The 17,717-nt window shown below is 51.6% G+C and overlaps 1 protein-coding gene across 2 annotated transcripts in view; it reads left to right on the plus strand.

Moving 5' to 3' along the window:
* Positions 1 to 17,717, plus strand: part of SH3PXD2B (SH3 and PX domains 2B) — a 125,677-nt gene that overhangs the window by 33,441 nt on the left and 74,519 nt on the right. For both annotated transcript variants that reach the window (XM_085002460.1, XM_021077089.2), the window contains exons 2-3: positions 1,686 to 1,766; positions 17,520 to 17,595. In XM_085002460.1, coding sequence (XP_084858586.1) covers positions 1,686 to 1,766; positions 17,520 to 17,595 — 157 coding nt within the window. The remainder of the gene's footprint in view (positions 1 to 1,685; positions 1,767 to 17,519; positions 17,596 to 17,717) is intronic.

The following is a 17,717-nucleotide window of genomic DNA, read 5'->3' on the forward strand; positions in this document are numbered from 1 at the left end:
GATGCTGTTGAGGTGGAGAAAGAGGTTCCCAGGAGCAAAGTCAGGGCATTTTGGTTGAAAGAAAGGTTAATCATTACTGGGCAAAAAATAACAGGTATGCATTGCCCATATTTATCTTCATTTATGCATGTTTTCCCACGCTCACGAAGGCAGGGGCCCTGCCTGTGCTCCCCTGGCCTCTAATAATACCTGGCCCCTCGCATCTGTACAGCATTTCCTGTTTCCAAACAGCTTTCACAATGTATGTTTTAAGTGTCAGAATAACCCTATAGGAGTTCCCATCGTGGTTCAGTGGTTAGCGAATCTGACTAGAACCATAAGGTTGTGGGTTCGATCCCTGGCCTTGCTCAGTGGGTTATAGGATCCGGCATTGCTGTGAGCTGTGGTGTAGGTCGCAGACGCGGCTCAGATCCCACGTTGCTGTGGCTGTGGCCATGGGAGTGGCCCTAGGAAAAGACAAAAAAAAAAAAAAAAGAATTATCCTGTAACTACAGATCAGTTGTGCAAGGCAGGAGTGGGTGCGCTGATCCCTTCAGTGCCCAGGTGGTGTCTATGGCCACCAGAGTCCCCAGCCAAGAGGCTCTGACCTCCCGCTGCCACCTCGGTTTGTCTGAACTTGTCATCAATGTATCATTTTCTGTGGGCGCCGTGACTTATGACAGAGGTTGGAGACGTGGCCCTGTGATGTTCTGCTTGTTTGTTTTGGCCGTACCCACGGCATGCAAAAGTTCCTGAACCAGGGATCAAAGCTGCACAACAGCAGTGACTCGAGCCACAGCAGTGACAACCAGATCCTTAACCACTAGGCCACCAGGGAACTCCAGCCCTGTGTTTTATAAAGTAGTTTCCCATTGTCGGTCTTCTCAGATCCTCATGGCATCCGGGGAGACCGCAGAAAGACGTGCTGTTAGTTCAGCTTAGAGATGGGGACACTGTCACTCAGAGGGAGAAGATGACTGAACTCGGGGGAAGTGGTATGACGGCTTCGCTTATGAGAAATACGAGAGAGCTAAGAGCTGCAGGTGGCCTTGACTCCTGACAAAAGTCAAAGCTTTAAGAATGACACTGACAGGCGTTCCCGTCGTGGCTGAGTGGTTAGCGAATCCAACTAGGAACCATGAGGTTGCAGGTTTGATCCCTGGTTGCTCAGTGGGTTACAGATCCGGCGTGGCCATGAGCTGTGGTGTAGGTTGCAGATGTGGCTTGGATCCTGCATTGTTGTGGCTGTGGCGCAGGCTGGTGGCTACAGCTCTAATTAAACCCCTAGTCTGGGAACCTCCATATACCGCGGGTGCGGCCCTAAAAAAGACAAAAAAAAAAAAAAAAAAAAAAGAATGACACTGACAAAATGGCCAGCCCTGTGGCCACTAAATTGAGTGGGGAGCAAGAAATCCTGAAAATAATAGCATCTCCTGAGATGAGCAGGGCATTAACACATTCTCATACTTGATTGCCCGCAATCCTCTGCCCAGCTCTCCGAGGTGGGGGTGTGATGGCCCCTGTAGTGAAAAGGAAGCTCAGGCTCAGGGAGGGCGAGGAGCCTGTCCAGAGTCATACAGCTGGTCAGGGGCAGAGCTGAGATTCAAGCCCAGCTCTTTCTGACTCTGAACCACTCTGCCCTCGAGTCCCGGAGACATCTAGGTCCCCTTGGAGTTAACGCCTGTCTTCTCCATCCCTCTCTCCAGGTCTACATCATCCGGGTCACGTGGTCCAGCGGCTCCACCGAGGCCATCTATCGGCGCTACAGCAAATTCTTTGACCTCCAGGTAAGGATTTGGCCTCTCTAGTGAGCTGCTGGGTGGGAAAGAGTTTATTTGGCCTTAACTTTCTGTTTTGACCTCAGAGCCTACACCCTCCCTCACAGTGGACGCACAGTGTTCTTTTTTATTTCTTAGGCTTAAAAATGATGCCCAGGGAGTTCCCGTTGTGTCTCAGCAGTAACGAACCTGACTAGTATCCATGAAGATGCGGGTTCGATTCCTGGCCTCTCTCAGTGGGTTAAGGATCCGGCGTTGCTGTGAGCTGTGGCATAGGTTGCAGGTGTGGCTTGGATCTGGCATGGCTGTGGCTGTGGCGGAGGACGACAGCTGCAGCTCCAGTTTGACCCCTAGCCTGGGAATCTCCATAGGCCGCAGGTGCAGCCCCCAAAGGCAAAAACATAAAAAAAATAAAAATAAAATTGGAGCAATATACGGAAGATTAACCTGGCCCTGTGCAGGGATAACACACAATCTTGTGGAGTGTTACATACTTGAAAAAAAAAAAAAAAAGGTGTCTATTATTTGGGGGACATCATTCATGTGCTGCGTTGCTTTTTGCTTTGATATTCACTCTGTTCCAAGGGAAAGAAAGGCTCTTACTGACTGCTCTAGAATTTCTGCTAATCTGGAAATCATTTCTGTTCGGCTTTGGGGTGCAGATCTTGAACTTGTGTAATCGCGTTTGCTGGTCAATTTCGTTGCTAAGTGTGTTTAGACCTCATGGAGCCATTCTGCTCTCAAGAAAGACCCCCGTCTGTTGCCTCACCTTGGCCTCTTCTCCCCGTCAGGGCTCCTCACTCAGCTCCTAAAATGCCTGCTGTGCTCCGAGGGCACCACGCTCGCCCTGTCCTCAGAGGCCTTTTCGTTTCGTCCTCACCTGGAACACCTGTCCCTCCAGCCCCGCGTGGCTCCTGTGACTCCTCTCGGCCCCGGAGAAGCCGGGCCTGACTTTATTTCCCCCGGGCAGTGAGGGCCACCTCTCCTGCACCTCGACAGCTCTGCATCCCTCCGCCCCACCCTGGTGACACTGTCTGTCTGTCTCCCTCCCCTTCTAAGCTGTTACTCTTGGGGGCAGGAACCACCTCTTCATTGTCCTCTCTCTCCTTCATGTTTCATTCAAGGGCACTGTTTTTTAGCCCGTCCGTGTTTGGTGAACAAATGAATAAGCAAACGCATGAGCCAATGAAAGAAGGAAGGAATTTATAACCACCCGGAGTGCCTCAAATCTCACAGGGAGCCTGCGTGGACAGCTCCATGTAAACCCATCCCCAATGGAGTAAAAAGCTCTAACCTGCAGGTCCCTAGCATCATCCTGCTGTCACCAAGGCCAGCACCTCAAAGGAATTGTGTCTGTATGAGAAGTAGGAGTACCTGATATGACATAACAAAGTTCTGTCTTTTTTTTTTTTTTGCCTTTTCTAGGGCCACTCCCATGGCATATGGAGGTTCCCAGGCTACCGGTCTAATCGGAGCTGTAGCCACCGGCCTACGCCACAGCCACAGCCACAGCACTGCCAGATCCGAGCCGCATCTGTGACCTATACCACAGCTCGTGGCAATGCCAGATCCTAAACCCACTGAGCAAGGCCAGGGATCGAACCTGCAACCTCATGGTTCCTAGTCGGATTTGTTAACCACGGAGCCACGACGGGAACTCCTGATATTATATAACACAGTTCTTTAGAAAACACAACCCTCAGGAGAAGATAGGAACTTGCCCAGCTTTCTTCCTTGACATGTGTCGAGAGGCTCACATCACCTCATGGTCAACATAAGGCCTCATCCTGAGATGACTGTATTCTTCTCCTCTGTGCACCAGTTGGATGCTTTGGTTTTAGGTGAAAGAAACCCAGCTCAAACCAGCCAGAGTAAACAGGGGGATTTAGGGAGCTGGCGTAACAGAATGAACTGGAAGAAGGAAACTCTAGGCTTCAGGCGCAGCTTGATCCAGGGTTTTCCACTGTGTCCTCTCACCCAGCTTCTTCCTCTTGATGTGCATTCCCAGCCCCCTGGTGTTGGCTTTATTCTCAGATCCCACGTGGTTGCACAATGCGCTGGGCTCCCATTCAGCAAAACAGAGTGAAAGGTCACTTCACAGAAGTCCTAGCAAACAGTGCTGTGTTTCACAGGCTTATCTCTAAGCCAGTCAGTATTGAGGAATGTGATGGCCTTTGGGCTTATCTGGTTCCTACTCTGCCTCTGAGCCAGAGGGATGGGGGCAGAGACTGGTGAGAATAGCTGTGATGAGATGTGGAGAAGGCGTTGTGGGACCCTCAGAAGACAGCCCCGGCCCCTCCCACCAGCCTGTCTCTGTGCCTCTCCTTTTCTCTCGGAAGGTTAGGTGATGTTAACCACAGGCATCCTTGGTTGGGCCCACCCTAATTTGTTCCTGAAAATGGCAAATAGAGGAGTTCCCATTGCAGCTCAATGGGTTAAGAACTCATCCGGTATCCACAAAGATGCAGGCTCAACCTCTCACCTCGCTCAGTGGGTTTAGGATCCAGTGTTGCCATGAGCTGTGGTGTAGGTCCTGGGTGCAGCTCAGATATGGTGTAGCTGTGGCATGGGCCAACAGCTGCAGCTCCAATTCAACCCTTACTTACCCTAGGAACCTCCATATGCTGCAGGTGCGGGCCTAAAAAGACCCAAAAAAAGCAAGCAAGCAAGAAGGAAAATGTCAAATACAGAATTTTCAGAGCCTGTGTTCCAGTATTTTAAAGGGGGTGGGAGATGATGCTGTGTTCCGAGCCGAGTTCCCCAGTATCACTCAACAGCCTCAAATGCCTCCATTACCAACTGCCAAGTGTCATCGCAGAGCAGAGCGCAACTGACACCAGTGACCTAATGACTTAAGATGTAGTGAACTCATTGTTAACGGTTTGTGTCCTCTGTGCCACAAAACCAACAGTATCATATACAAGTGATAGTGTCCTTCTGGTCAGCAGCAAACTTATACAGAAATGTCAGGACACAAAAGGCTCTACATGAAAGAGGCTAGGTTACCACCTACAAATGGACTTGGGAGGAGCCAGCATAAGCAGGAGATGGGCTGACCCTGGGGAGAAAGGCAGGGAAGATGATACTGATATACCCAACACCTCTGAACCGAGCGGAGGCAGGTCCTGTGTGAGAATGACGAGATCCACACCGTTTCCCAGATGCAAGGGTGACTCATGCAGATCCATCACAGCAGGCCTTTCAGGACTAGATGTTGGGTGAACATTTTACGAGTTGCTAGACTAACTTTTGTGCATTGAGGGTTTGCATCGGGGGCTACTTGTATTTTGCTTTCGAAGGCTTCCTGCCTGCCTGACACCTCCAGGAGGAACCAGAGGGGGCTGAGATGAGTGACATGGGTGATCGCTCGCCTAGGGATATTGTTGGCACCCACAGTCTCCCACTCAGCTAGCTTAGCAGGGAGAAGTGGGGGTGGGTTGATGAGAAGATGAAAGTGTGCCCTGTGGGTCCCAGAGCTGGGAGAGCAGCTGGCCTCACAGGGGCCCAGAACCAGCAACAGAAGGGCCCTCAGGAGGCCCGGCAGCTCCCTGGCCATGTGTCATGTGGCTACAGGATCTCGCATCAAGCCTGCTTCCTTTTCCCATCAGCCTTTCTGGACCAGCTTCTTCCACTGGCCCTTTGGCCCGTATCCCCTAAACAGCACCTTCAGCCCCAAGTTGAGGTTCCCTTTCTTGTGTCAAGGCCCTGGTGCCAATTCCAGTCCCTGGGACACAGCATCTGACTGTCAGCATCCTGGGTCAGTCTCCCCACCCCCACCCCAAGCCTGCCAGCTGTGGCCAGAGAAGGGGGCTGATGGGACTGTGTCGTTTGGAGGAGGAGGTTCCGTGGTGAGAAGAGGGTGGGGGGAGGCCCTGGCGGCTCCTATGGTAATGTTCACTGCTGCCCTTCTGCGGACCGAGGGCCGGTGTATAAGGAACTTGACTGTGACCGAGTTCCCTGTTCTAACCCAGGGCTTCAGACCTTGACTTCTGGAGTTAGACAGACCTGAGTCCACATCTCCGCTTTGCCTTTTTGCGTCTCCGCTTGGTGTCACCTCTGACACCAAGGTTCTGACTCTCTTTCCCTGGCTGCATATTAAGAATGAAAGCGCTTTCATCCCATCTGTTGTGACAGTTCAATGAGCACATTAGCTGTCATCTGTTGCCCCTCTGCTCAGATGGGACTTGCCCACAGTGATGTTGCCTGGGAACGTTTGAGCCACGGTTGGATCCCGGGCTCCCTGGCCCAGAGCCTGCCTTCCCTCCACTCTCCTGTTCTGGCTCAACTTTCTTATTTCTACTAGAACTTAAAAGCAAGGCTCCCCAAAACCAAACAATACAAAAAAAAACAAGAAACAAAAAAAGGAGTTCCTGTCGTGGTTCAGTGGAAACGAATCTGACTGGTATCCATGAGGACACAGGTTCGATCCCTGGCCTTGCTCAGTGGGTTAAGGATCCAATATTACTATGGCTGTGGTGTAGGCTGGCGGCTACAGCCCTGATTCAACCCCTAGCCTGGGAACCTCCATATGCCATGGGTGTGGCCCTAAAATGACAAAAGACAAAACAAAAAACAAAAAACAAGGCTTCCTTTCTCCCTGAGCATAATTAATAATCGGGGCTTTGCTGTGACATCAGCAGCTGCCTCGGACTCCCCTCCTATAACAGAATCATCCACGGACAGGGCATCAGCGAGCTCTAAAGAGTCCCAAATGGATGGCTAGAGTGGGAGAGTCTTGGGATTCCAGAGGGTCCTGCTGTCCTGGAAAGGGCCTGTCCCCCAGCCCCGCACCCGAGAGGAGGAAGCTGAAAGAAGTCAGGGCAGGACCCACCAGCCAGAGTCGGCTGATCGGGAGGACGAGGCCAGGAGGCCGGCCCGTGTGGGGCTGCAACACCCTCAAGTCGGATGATTTCATGATTCCCCCCTTTCTCCTTTATGGTCTGGCACGTAGCCTCGGTTTTTTCAGAAGTAACTTGGCTCAGAGTGTGGGGAGGGCTGAGCTTTCGTGAAGGAACAGCTAGGCCGGCGTGTAATGGAAACAGCAGAGGACTCAGTCCGGAGACTTGGGGCCCAGGCCCTGTGCAGGGTGGCCGTGGGCATGGCCCTTAACCCTTCTGTGCCCGATTACCTTATCAGTGGCTGGGGGCCGGGCGGGGGCGGGAATGAAGATAATAGAAACAGCTGGCATTCCTGGAGCCCTGGCTGCTCTACACTGAGAGGCAGTGACTCATTTAATCCCCATCTCAAGCTTATCAAAGGGTACACAGGAAAAAACCCAGGCTCGGGAAGGTTAAGTCTTTTGCCCCAGATTATACAGCCCCTGAGCTTTACAACTAATCCTTGAAGGAGTTCCCGTCATGGCACAGTGGAAAAGAATCTGGCTCGGACCCATGAGGTTGCGGGTTCCATCCCTGGCCTCGCTCCGTGGGTTAAGGATCCGGCATTGCTGTGAGCTGTGGTGTAGGTTGCAGACATGGCTCAGATCTGGCATTGCTGCAGCTGTGGCATAGGCTGGCGGCTACAGCTGCAATTAGACCCCTAGCCTGGGAACCTCCATATGCTGTGGGTACAGACCTTGAAAAAGAAAGAAAAAGGAAAAAAAAAGAACTAAGACTTGAAGTGGGGTAGGTGATACCAGAGTCCACAGTCTTAGCCACTCTGCCTGTCCAGTATTCCTCTCACTAGTGGCCAGTTCACAAGGCTTTTTTGGCGTTAAATGTGATGATGCGTGTCCGGAAGAGGCAAATCCATAGAGACAGAAAGATGGTTAGTGGCTGCCAGGGGCGGGGGGCGGGGGGAGAGGGCAAAAGGAGAGAGACTGCTCATGGGTACTGGGTGTCTGGTGTCTTTTGGGGGTGAATGACAATGTTCTGGCATTAGGTAGTGGTCACGCTTCTACAACCTTGAGAATACACTAAAACCCACTGAATTGTACACTTTCAAGAGGTGAATTTTATATGTGAAGTCTATCTGTTTCTTGTTGGAAAAAGGTGATGATGTGTGTGAGAGCAGTTTCTGGGCTGTCAAGTCCTGAGCAAATGTCAACTGTTGGGATTATTGATGGGTGTGGGTTGCTGCTAGGAACTGGCAAGATTAGAGCAGAAGATGATGCCAGTTTAATAGAGTGGTTAAGATCCTGGGCTTTGATCCAAATGCTGCCACTTCCTGGCCGTGAGATCTTGTTTGAGTCAGAACTGTTTTAGTTACAGATGACAGAAACTCAGTCCAGATGGATTATTCAAAGAGGACATTGATTAGCTAAATGGAACTGAGAAGCCCAAGGGTTCTTGGCTTCAGGTATGGCTAGATCTAGGGGCCACAGTGTCAATGAGGACCTGCCTTCCTCCACTTATTGGCCAGACAGGGTGTTGTCTGGTGTGGTGGCAGCCACAGCTTCCTGCTGTATCCAACAGATCAGCTCAGTGACTTCAGGGAAAAGAAAATGTTTAAGCAAAAGTCTCACTGGTTCGTTTTGGGTCAGTGGCCGGATCATTCAGGGTCAGCCCAGGAACTGCAGGAGAATCAGCAGCACACTATGTCTGCTGACTCACAGAAGAGCAGAAGATTCCCCAGAGGAATTCAGAGACATGCTGCCAAAAAAAAAGGGAAAACAACCTGTAGGTGACAAAACAATAAATGTCCCCTCTGGTGCGGGCAGGACACTCAGGCAGAGGAAACAGCCTTCAGAGAGGCTGCTGGGGCAGAAGGAAGGCGCATGAGTCAGGCTCCTCTGTGGGAAAAGAGACAGTCCCCCGTGAGAAGGTCCCTTTTTGGACAGTTCATCTTCCGATGTGATTTCCCGACTCCCTTGCGCTGGTAGTCGTGCCCGCCACCTCTCGTTGACATCTGGCCACGCGTCTCATTCACATGAGGATGCAGGCATTAGAGCCCTGGGTTTGGAGGGGGAAGACCTGCTGTCAGGTCTCAGCCCTCTGTCTGACCGGCTGGGTGGCCTCGGGCAGGCCCCTCAGCCTCTCTGAACCTTCCCTCCTACTCTCACCTGGGCCCGTTCTGGGGTGTCCATCAGAGGGGGGCAGAGGGAGCTGACCTCAGAGCAGGGCACTGGTGGGGGACCCGAATGCCCGGAGAGTTGAAGGCAACCCCTAGAGGAAATGTGGTTGGATGGAGCAACGTTGCAACAATATTGGCAACTGTTACTGAAATGTGCCTGATGCCCATTTTGCGTCAGTTCTTTCGTCCTTACGGACAGGCGTGACGTCAGTATTGTGCCCACGTCACAGATGGGGGGAGGGGAAGCTCAGAGAGGCAGAGTCAGGTGCCCAGAAAGCAGCACGGCTGGGCTTCGGGCGCAGGTGGCTGAGTCTGAAGCCTATGCCCCTGCCTCCTGGAGGTCCAGGAGTGCCTTTCCATCTGCCTCCTCAGAGACAGGTTTGCCTCCTAGGGAGGGTTCTTTGCCCATCAAAGATGGCTGCCCTTCAAAGGCCCATTTGATGCCTCCCTGTGGGATGCAGGCAGAGTCTAGCCTGCAGAGAGCTGCTCCGAGCAGAGCACGAGCCCTTCACGGTCAGCCCTCGGATGGTTGATGGGTCTGCTCTACCCTGTGGCATGTGACTTTGCCCTAGTTTTCCCACTGGTCCATTGCGTCCCCCAGGCCAAGGGTCACGGTCGTCTCTGGAGCCTGAAGGCACCGTTAAACATTTGCTGAGCTGGATCCCAGTTCTTCAAAGAGGGACCCCTCTCTGAGCCAGGGGACTCAGTCAGGGCTGGCTTCCTGGAAGAGGTGACATCTGAGCAGGGTCTTGACGTTGAGTAAGGCGTTGCCCCACCCACCGGATGCGGGAGGGCATTCTACACAGAAGAAGCTGTGTGCAAAGGTGCAGAGGCGTGAGAGAGCAAGACTGTGAGCTGGGCAGCTTGCAGATTTCCGACAGCAGCAGGTAAGGACAGCATGGAGCCAAGTAGGTCACTCTGCCCGTCAGGAAGCCCTGAGAGAAGCACGACCCACCTGTGTCCTTTAAGCAAGACCAGTTCATGCTACAGGGACTACTTCTACGCATGGGGCTTCCAGAGGCCTCTGTCTCCCAAACGCAGCGCATCACAGAGCTGAAGGCAAGCCGGAGGCCGCATCTTGATCTGCTCCTTGGCTTTTCCCCAGAGAAGGGAGCTGAGATTCAGAGATGGGAGAGGCTGTCCCAAGTCACACAGCAAACATTTGTCTGTTCCCAGTTTCTGTTGCTAGGACTGACTCGTCCCCCTTGAGAGCCTGGCAGCCCCAGAGGCACTTAATGAGCTTGGGTCTGTCTGCCCAGACGCCCCAGGCTCCACCGCAGAAGCCAAGGCGAAGGGAGTGTTGTCTCCTGTCTTTTCTGGGAGGAGGGGTGGGAGGAGCAGAATTGGAGTGCTTCCCGCGCCCCACAGGGCAGGCCTTGCCCAGCTGAGAAGACTCCTCAGCAAGCCCCCAGCCCACTCTCGGCCTAGGTTTCACCAACTGTATTTACCCAAATACTGCCTCTGCTGGACCCCCAGGCACACTCTTTTGGCCAGATATTATGTTCTGCAATTGGGGTGTGCCTCCTCCATGTGGTACACACCTGATGGAATATTTTTCCCTTCCATGTGAAAAGCCATTGCCACATCTGTCGTCTGGAACTAAGAAAATCTGGTAGTTGTCTCTGTTCACACAGCACCGTCGACCCGTGGGGAAATTGGTTCCAGGACCACACCACTCCCTCCCCCCACAGATACCAGACTCCAAGGATGCTCACGTCCCTGGTATAAAATGGTGTCGTATTTGCATATAGCCTCTGCACGACCTCCCGTGTACTTTAAATCATGTCTAGATGACTTCTAATACCTAATGCAATGTAAATGCTCTATAAATGGCTGCAGATTCAATGTAAATAGTTGCCAGCTGTGACAGATTGAAGTTCTGCTTTCTTGGAACTTTCTGGAATTTTTGGCCCCTGAATATTTTCGATCTGCCTTGGGTTGAATCTGTGGATTTGGTGCCTGAGGATATGGAGGGCTGAGTGCCAGTCTTTATTTGGAAAATAGAAAGAGGCAAGGTTGTCTTGTTCAGTTGCATCTAAGGCCCAATCCAGGTCCTGTTGCTGCCGCCGGGAACATAATTTCTCCTCTCCTAGACAATGGCTGACCAGACCAGTTAACCACGTTTTCATTCTTTCGCTCCTCCCCTGATTCATTCATCCTTTGCACACATACACTCCAAGTGCCTACCACGTACCAGGGACAAGACGGTAGGGCAGCCAGAGGGTAGACCAGTGAGGGAGTCGGGCTGAGAAAATGCTGCCCTGACTGGGGAGGGGCAGTGGGGCTGAGGGCCTTGGAGCATGTCCAAGGAGCATGTCTGCCAGGAGACCAGGGCATCAAGGGGACAGAATCCCCAAAGGCAACCCACCATATATGCTAGAGCAGCCCAGGTAGGTGGCCGTGTCCTGCTCTGGCATCGAGTAGCCTCCTGCCAGCCTGTCGCTGCCCGTGGCAGTTCCTCCGGCCCCTCTGGGCTCCCTGCTCTGGCTCTTCTGGGACGTGGAGCCTTTGTCATACTGAGGGAGGAAACCCCTCCAGGTCCAGACTGCCGCTAACACGAACCACGTGTGGACCTCCACGCCAGCTTCCCCGCTATTTGCCTTGGACAGCCTGTCTCCTCTCCCTCCACCGCAGGCTGGGGGCTAGAAAACCGCTGATGGAGTGTTCTCTCGTTCCCCTGGTGATGTGGCAGCTTGACGTGGCTCCCTCTCCCTTCCCAGCCCCTAAACTGACTCACTTGCCTCCTCGGCTCCCCGTCTTCCACACCCCCTGCGCTGCTTCCTTTTATTATCTGGGGGGAGAGGCGTGGACGGTCAGGTTTCCCGGGAGAAACTGTTGGACTTTGCCCGGCCTGCCTCTGGTCCTGCTGCTGCAGGCAGCCCGGGCCTGGGGGTCCCCACAGAGCATCTGGAATGCTGCCCGTGCCTGCCTCAAAGCCTGTGGGTGCCAAGTGTGATGGTTCCCTGGATCGGAGCAGCTTGTGGCCTGTGAACCCAGACACTAAGACAGAAGCAAAATCGTGAACGGCACTCGGGTAGATTGTGGGTACCATGGACAGGATGGTAGAGAAAATGAAATAGAACTAGATATGGCTAAAAGAGGAGTGTGGGTGTTATATAGCCCAGCCCTGAGCTGTCCAGTGTGGTAACCACTAGTCACGTGAGGCTATTTCAATTTAAGTTGCTTAAAATGAAATAAAACATTCAGGAGTTCCCTGGTGGCCTAGTGGTTAAGGACTTGGCATTGTCACTGCTATGGTGTAGGTTTGATCCCCGGCCTGAGAACTTTTGTATGCCACAGGCGTGGCAAAAACAAACAAAAAGTGTTCGGTTCCTCAGTCACTGGAGCCACATTTCAGGTGCTCACTAGCCATCCAGGGCTAGTGGCTCGTGTCCGGAATAGCATATAACATGTCCATCATTATAGAAAGTTCTGCTGGAAAGCCCAGCTCTGGCCACTGAGGGAACCTGGATAGTCAGAGGAGTTTTGCCAACCTAAAACACAGGCTCGGAGTTCCCATCGTGGCACAATGGGATTGGCAGTGTCTCTCCAGCGTCAGGATGCAGGTTCAATCCCTGGCGCAAGACAGTGGGTTAAGGATCCAGCGCTGCTGCAGCCTCGGCGAAGGTCGCAACTGTGGCTTGGATCTGATCCCTGGCCCAAGAATTTCATATTCTGCAGGGTGGCCAAAACAAAACAAAGACAGAAAAGCAGCCTCGTAATGGAATATTATTCAGCCTTGAAAAGGAAGGAAGTTCCAACATAGGTTACAACACAGGTGAACTTTGAAGACATTAATTTGAGTGAAATAAGCCAGACACAAAGGACAAGTACTTACATGCAGTGCCTAGAATAGTCAGATTTATAGAGATAGACAGTAGAATGGTGGTTGCCAAGGGCTGGGGGAGAGGAATGGGGAGGTAGTGTCTAATGGATGTAGATTTTCAGTTTGGGATGATGGAGAGGTCCTGGAGATGGATGGTGGTGATGTGAATACTTAATACCCTTAGTTGTGCACTTAAAATGGGCGAAATGATCAATTTTATGTTATGTGTACTTAAACACCCACACGCAGTCTCCTAAAATACTGAAAATTACCCCCTAATAATTCTCAGCATGGCATTCGTTATGGGCAGCATGCAAGGAAGGGGCATTTCTTGCTGAGCCCCCCAGTGTGTCTCCAGAGAGTTCACATTCAGTGTTCACTTACACAACCACCCTGCCCAGCAGGCTGTATCCCTCGTTCTGCAGATGCTGAAGCCGACTCACTGGGCGAGGTCTCTGGCCAAGGACACACAGCTGGCCTGAGGACGCATCGGGATGAAACCCCAGGGCTGTCTGGTCCCCAGGGCGGATGCCTGTGGTTAGACTTTGCAGCATTAAACCCAGGTCTGCTGCCTGAAATTAATAAATAACACTTGGGGGGACCCTTCAGCTCTTCATGTCCTGCTTGTCTGGGTGAGAGCAAATCAGGACGAAGGGTGAGCATAACCTACAAAGACAGAGCAGTGAAGATGCCAGGGAAGACTGAAATACAGCGAGGAGCTGGGGAACACCTTCAGATGGGGGTTCCGCAGGAACCGGGAGAGCCGACGCCAGCACGGTATGGTGGATGGATGACTGGCACGCACCTTGAAAAAACAAATTACCCTGCATGGTGTTCCAGCATTGTCTTCACAAATAAAACTGAGAAGGAAAAAAGACCCGTTGTGGCTCAGCGGAAATGAATCCAACTAGGAACCATAAGGTTGTGGGTTCGATCCCTGGCCTCACTCAGTGGGTTAAGGATCTGGCGTTGCCGTGAGCTGTGGTGTAGGTTGCAGACACGGCCTGGATCTGGTGTTGCTGTGGTGTAGGCTGGCAGCTACAGCTCTGATTCCACCCCTAGCCTGGGAACCTCCATATGCCGCGGGTGCCACCCTCAAAAAAAAAAGCATCCTGTTCACCTGTGTGTGGAAAATAAAACTTACCTTGTTTCAGGCTGATTTTTTTTTTTTTTTTTTTGCATTCACGTGGCACTCCCAAGACACCTAAGAGAGTGATCTCGGGGGACAGAATGGGATTTAGGTTAGATACCTGATCTGGCTGGACCAAGGCTTAGCTGTGTGACCTCAGGCAGTTCACTGTGTCTCTCTGCTCCCCAGTTTCTCCATCTGTTTCATGGAGTTGTGCATTGACTTCACAGGATTATTTTGCAGGTTAGATAAAACCACGTCTGGGAAGGCCCGTTAACTGTAAACTGTCACATCAGTGTTCGTAGGGTGATTACTATTATTTGATATTAGTAATGTGGATATTATTAATCAGGAACTCGGCAGACAGCTGAAGCTGTCCCTCCCCCCACATTCCACTCAGGCGCATTCACTGGTTTAGCCAGTTTTCATTCCATGCCTACTATGTGCCAGCGTTGAAAGCTCCTGAATTCAAAAAGGGAAAGCCTGGGAGTTCCCATGGTGGCATAGTGGTAACAGACCCAGCAAGTATCCATGAAGTTGCGGGTTCAATCCCTGGCCTCACTCCATGGGTTAAGGATCCAGCATTGCCGTGAGCTGTGGTGTAGGTCACAGACGCGGCTCGGATCTGGCGTGGCTGTGGCTGTGGTGTAAGCCGGAGGCTATAGCTCCGATTCGACCCCTAGCCTGGGAACCTCCATACACCGTGGGTGTGGCTCTGAAAAAAATAAAAGGGAAGCCTGTCTTCCCAGCAAGGCCCCCTGTGCCTCACCCGCTGCTGAATGATGGTGGACTAAGCATTTCCTCTTCATTGCACAGCACTGATGAGGGGCCGACTGGAAATCACAGCTAAAGCCCCAGCCCCGTGGGCAGTCCTTCAGGGTGCCAGCCACGCCAAGGCTGAGGCCCCCCCCCCCACCCAGGGATGTCATATAATACAGTTTTAAGGAGGCAGTTGCTTCCTGAGCGCTGGGGCGCGATCCCTAATTGCCTTTGTAACATCTCCAAGGTGAGTGATGTAGTGGCAGAGAAGCCATGGGCTTCCCTCGCTGGCCCTGCCCCCCCGCTGGCTGCAAGCTCATGGCAGCTTTTTTTTTTTTTTTTTTTTTTTTTGTCTTTCTGCTATTTCTTTGGGCCGCTCCCGCGGCATATAGAGGTTCCCAGGCTAGGGGTCGAATTGGAGCTGTAGCCACCAGCCTATGCCAGAGCCACAGCAACGCGGGATCTGAGCCGCATCTGCAACCTACACCACAGCTCACGGCAACGCCGGATCGTTAACCCACTGAGCAAGGGCAGGGACCGAACCCGCAACCTCATGGTTCCTAGTCGGATTCGTTAACCACTGCGCCACGACGGGAACTCCATCATGGCAGCTTTCTGCACGCCTCTGGACTCAGTTCCCTAGATAATGACATCCGCCTTGAAGGGGTATTCTGCAGATTTTGTGAGGAGGTATCTAAAGAATCTACCCCCTGCTTGGCATGTATACATGTTTTTCTTCCTTCCCTCTTCAGGTCCCTCCTGCCTCTCCCTGCAGCTGTGCTTATTATTTATTCAAAGCTGCTTCCATTCTGTCAGAGGGATCTATCTTTTTTTTAAGTGAAGTATGGTTGATTGACAATACTCTATTGGTTTTAGGTATGCAACATAGTGATTCAGTATTTTTGTAGATGATACTCCATTATAGGTTATTACAAGATAATGGCTATAACTTCCTGTGCTATACAGTATATCCTTGTTGCTTGTCTATTTTACACATGGTAGTTTGTATCTGTGAATCCCATATCCCTAATTTGCCCCTCCCCCCTTATCTCTTCCCTTTGATAACCACAAGTTTGTAGTCTATGTCTGCGAGCCTGTTTCTGTTTTGCATATGTATTCATTTGTGTTATTTCTTTGGATTCTGCCTCTCAGTGATAAAATATGTTTGTCTGTGACTTATGTCACTAAGCATAATATTCTCAGTCCATCCATGTAGCTGCAAATGGCAGAATTTTATTCTTTATGGCTGAGTAGTATTCCACTATATATATGTACTATATCTTCTTAATAGAGTCATCTGTTGATGAGCATCTGGGTTGCTTCCATCTTGGCTGTTGTAAATAGTGCTGCTTTGAACATTGGGGTGCATGTATCTTTTCAAATTCGTGTTTTCATTTTTTTCCAGATATATACCAGGAGTGGGATCACTGGATCCTATGGTAGTTCTAGTTTTGGTTTCTTGAGGAATCTCCATACTGTTTTCTGTCGTGGCTGCACCGATTTACGTTCCCACCAATAGTGTACAAAGATTCCCTTTTCTCCACTTCCAGAGGGGCACATCTTGAGAGCCAGGGTGACATTTCTCCTTAAAATGATGGGCAGGCTTCTCACATTCAGCCATCACTTCTGTAGGCTTAGGACTCCCTTTCCTTCTGCTTGAATCCTGGGCCCATGTACTACTAATCAGGATGGGTTAGGATATACTGCTATGACAAATAGCCTCACTATACACAAGGGTTTATTTCTCACTTGGGCTACACGTTCATCCCTCTTGGACCTCCGTGGCAGAGAAGCCGCACTCTAGAGTGTGGCCGTCACGTGGCAGACAGCAGTGGGGAGTGGGGAACCACTGCCCATAACTCCCTCTTCCACCCTGAGGGAACCTTGTCTTTCCTGCTCACCCGTAATTGGCCGCCTCCCACTTCGAGGGAGTGGGGACGTCTGAGCCAACCGTGTGCTCAGGAGAAGAACCAGACATCTGGTGACAGCATTATGATGACCGTAGCCCTGCTTTAATCCACAAGGCAATTCCAGCAGTTGGTACCATTTTGGCCAACGAAGGGTAAGGCCCGAGGCCCCATACAAGTCGATGTTGCACATCCAATCAGAGACTTCACGTCGCTTCCTTCACATATCAGAGAGGCGTTTCATGTTATGAGAAAATGGTAAAGTTTATCCCTGGGGATGCTCTGCTCCAGCTCTTCCTCTTTCCCCGTGGCAGCAGTAACCTCTCCCAGCACCTCCTCCACTGTGTTGCAATGACTTTTCAGTCTCTCCCTAGACGCTGAGTCTTTTCATTGCTCCACCACATGTGCCTAAGACAGCCAGGCACCGAGCTGTCTGCTGAGCCAGCTGGGGAATTCTTAGTGGGGGAAGGGGATGTAAGGATCTCAGAAGAATAGACCTAACCAGGCGAATCCGATGAATTGAGTCTCAATGTTTATTCCTTAGCACATCCCGGCAGTTCCTTTTCGTTTTGGTTTGGTTTTTAATGGCTGCATCTACAACATATGGAAGTTCCCAGGCCAGGGACTGCATCCGAGCCACAGCTGCAACCTATGCTGTAGCTGAGGCAAAGCCAGATCCTTTAAGCCACCGCACCAGCCCAGGGATTGAACCCACTTCTCTGCAGCAGCTGGAGGCACTGCAGTGGGTTGCTTAACCCGCTGTGCCACAGTGGGAACTCCACATTCAACCTGGCAGTTCTTAGGAAACAGGATGACTTGCTGCCCGTGGAATTCTGGGGGCATTGTTCAGGCCAGGCTGCAGTCCTGTGGCCGGAGCCCCCTGGGAACTGAGAATGGTCCCTCCCAGCTCTGGGCCTTCACTAGTCAGGCTGCTGTGGACACAGAGAATTGTTTGCCTGGAGATCCGAGGTCCAGCTGGCTTTGTCTTCCCCATTCGTCTGGGTTTCTGAAAAGCCGAACCAAGCAAGCTTTTATGTATCACATCGCATAGTTCGCCTAATTCCTTTAAAAACATCCAAGATGCACTTATCATATTAAAGGCTTTCATTGCTGTTATTCTTCCCATTTAGATGCAGATGTTGGACAAATTTCCCATGGAAGGAGGACAGAAGGACCCCAAACAGCGGATCATTCCCTTTCTCCCCGGTAAGCAAGACAGGCGCTCAGATGGGGTCTCTGGGCTCCCAGTACAGCTCCCAAGCCTCTCCCCTCCTCCTCCTTGAGGCTCTGTCCCAATGACCAGATCTCAGTGATTTGCAGAAATTGGT

This window comes from Sus scrofa, chromosome 16, assembly GCF_054392235.1.
Source record: "Sus scrofa isolate SSC_HxYL_T2T_F1_AM1 chromosome 16, Sscrofa_HxYL_maternal_Yorkshire_Landrace_v2.0, whole genome shotgun sequence".
NCBI classification, from domain to species: Eukaryota; Metazoa; Chordata; class Mammalia; order Artiodactyla; family Suidae; genus Sus; species Sus scrofa.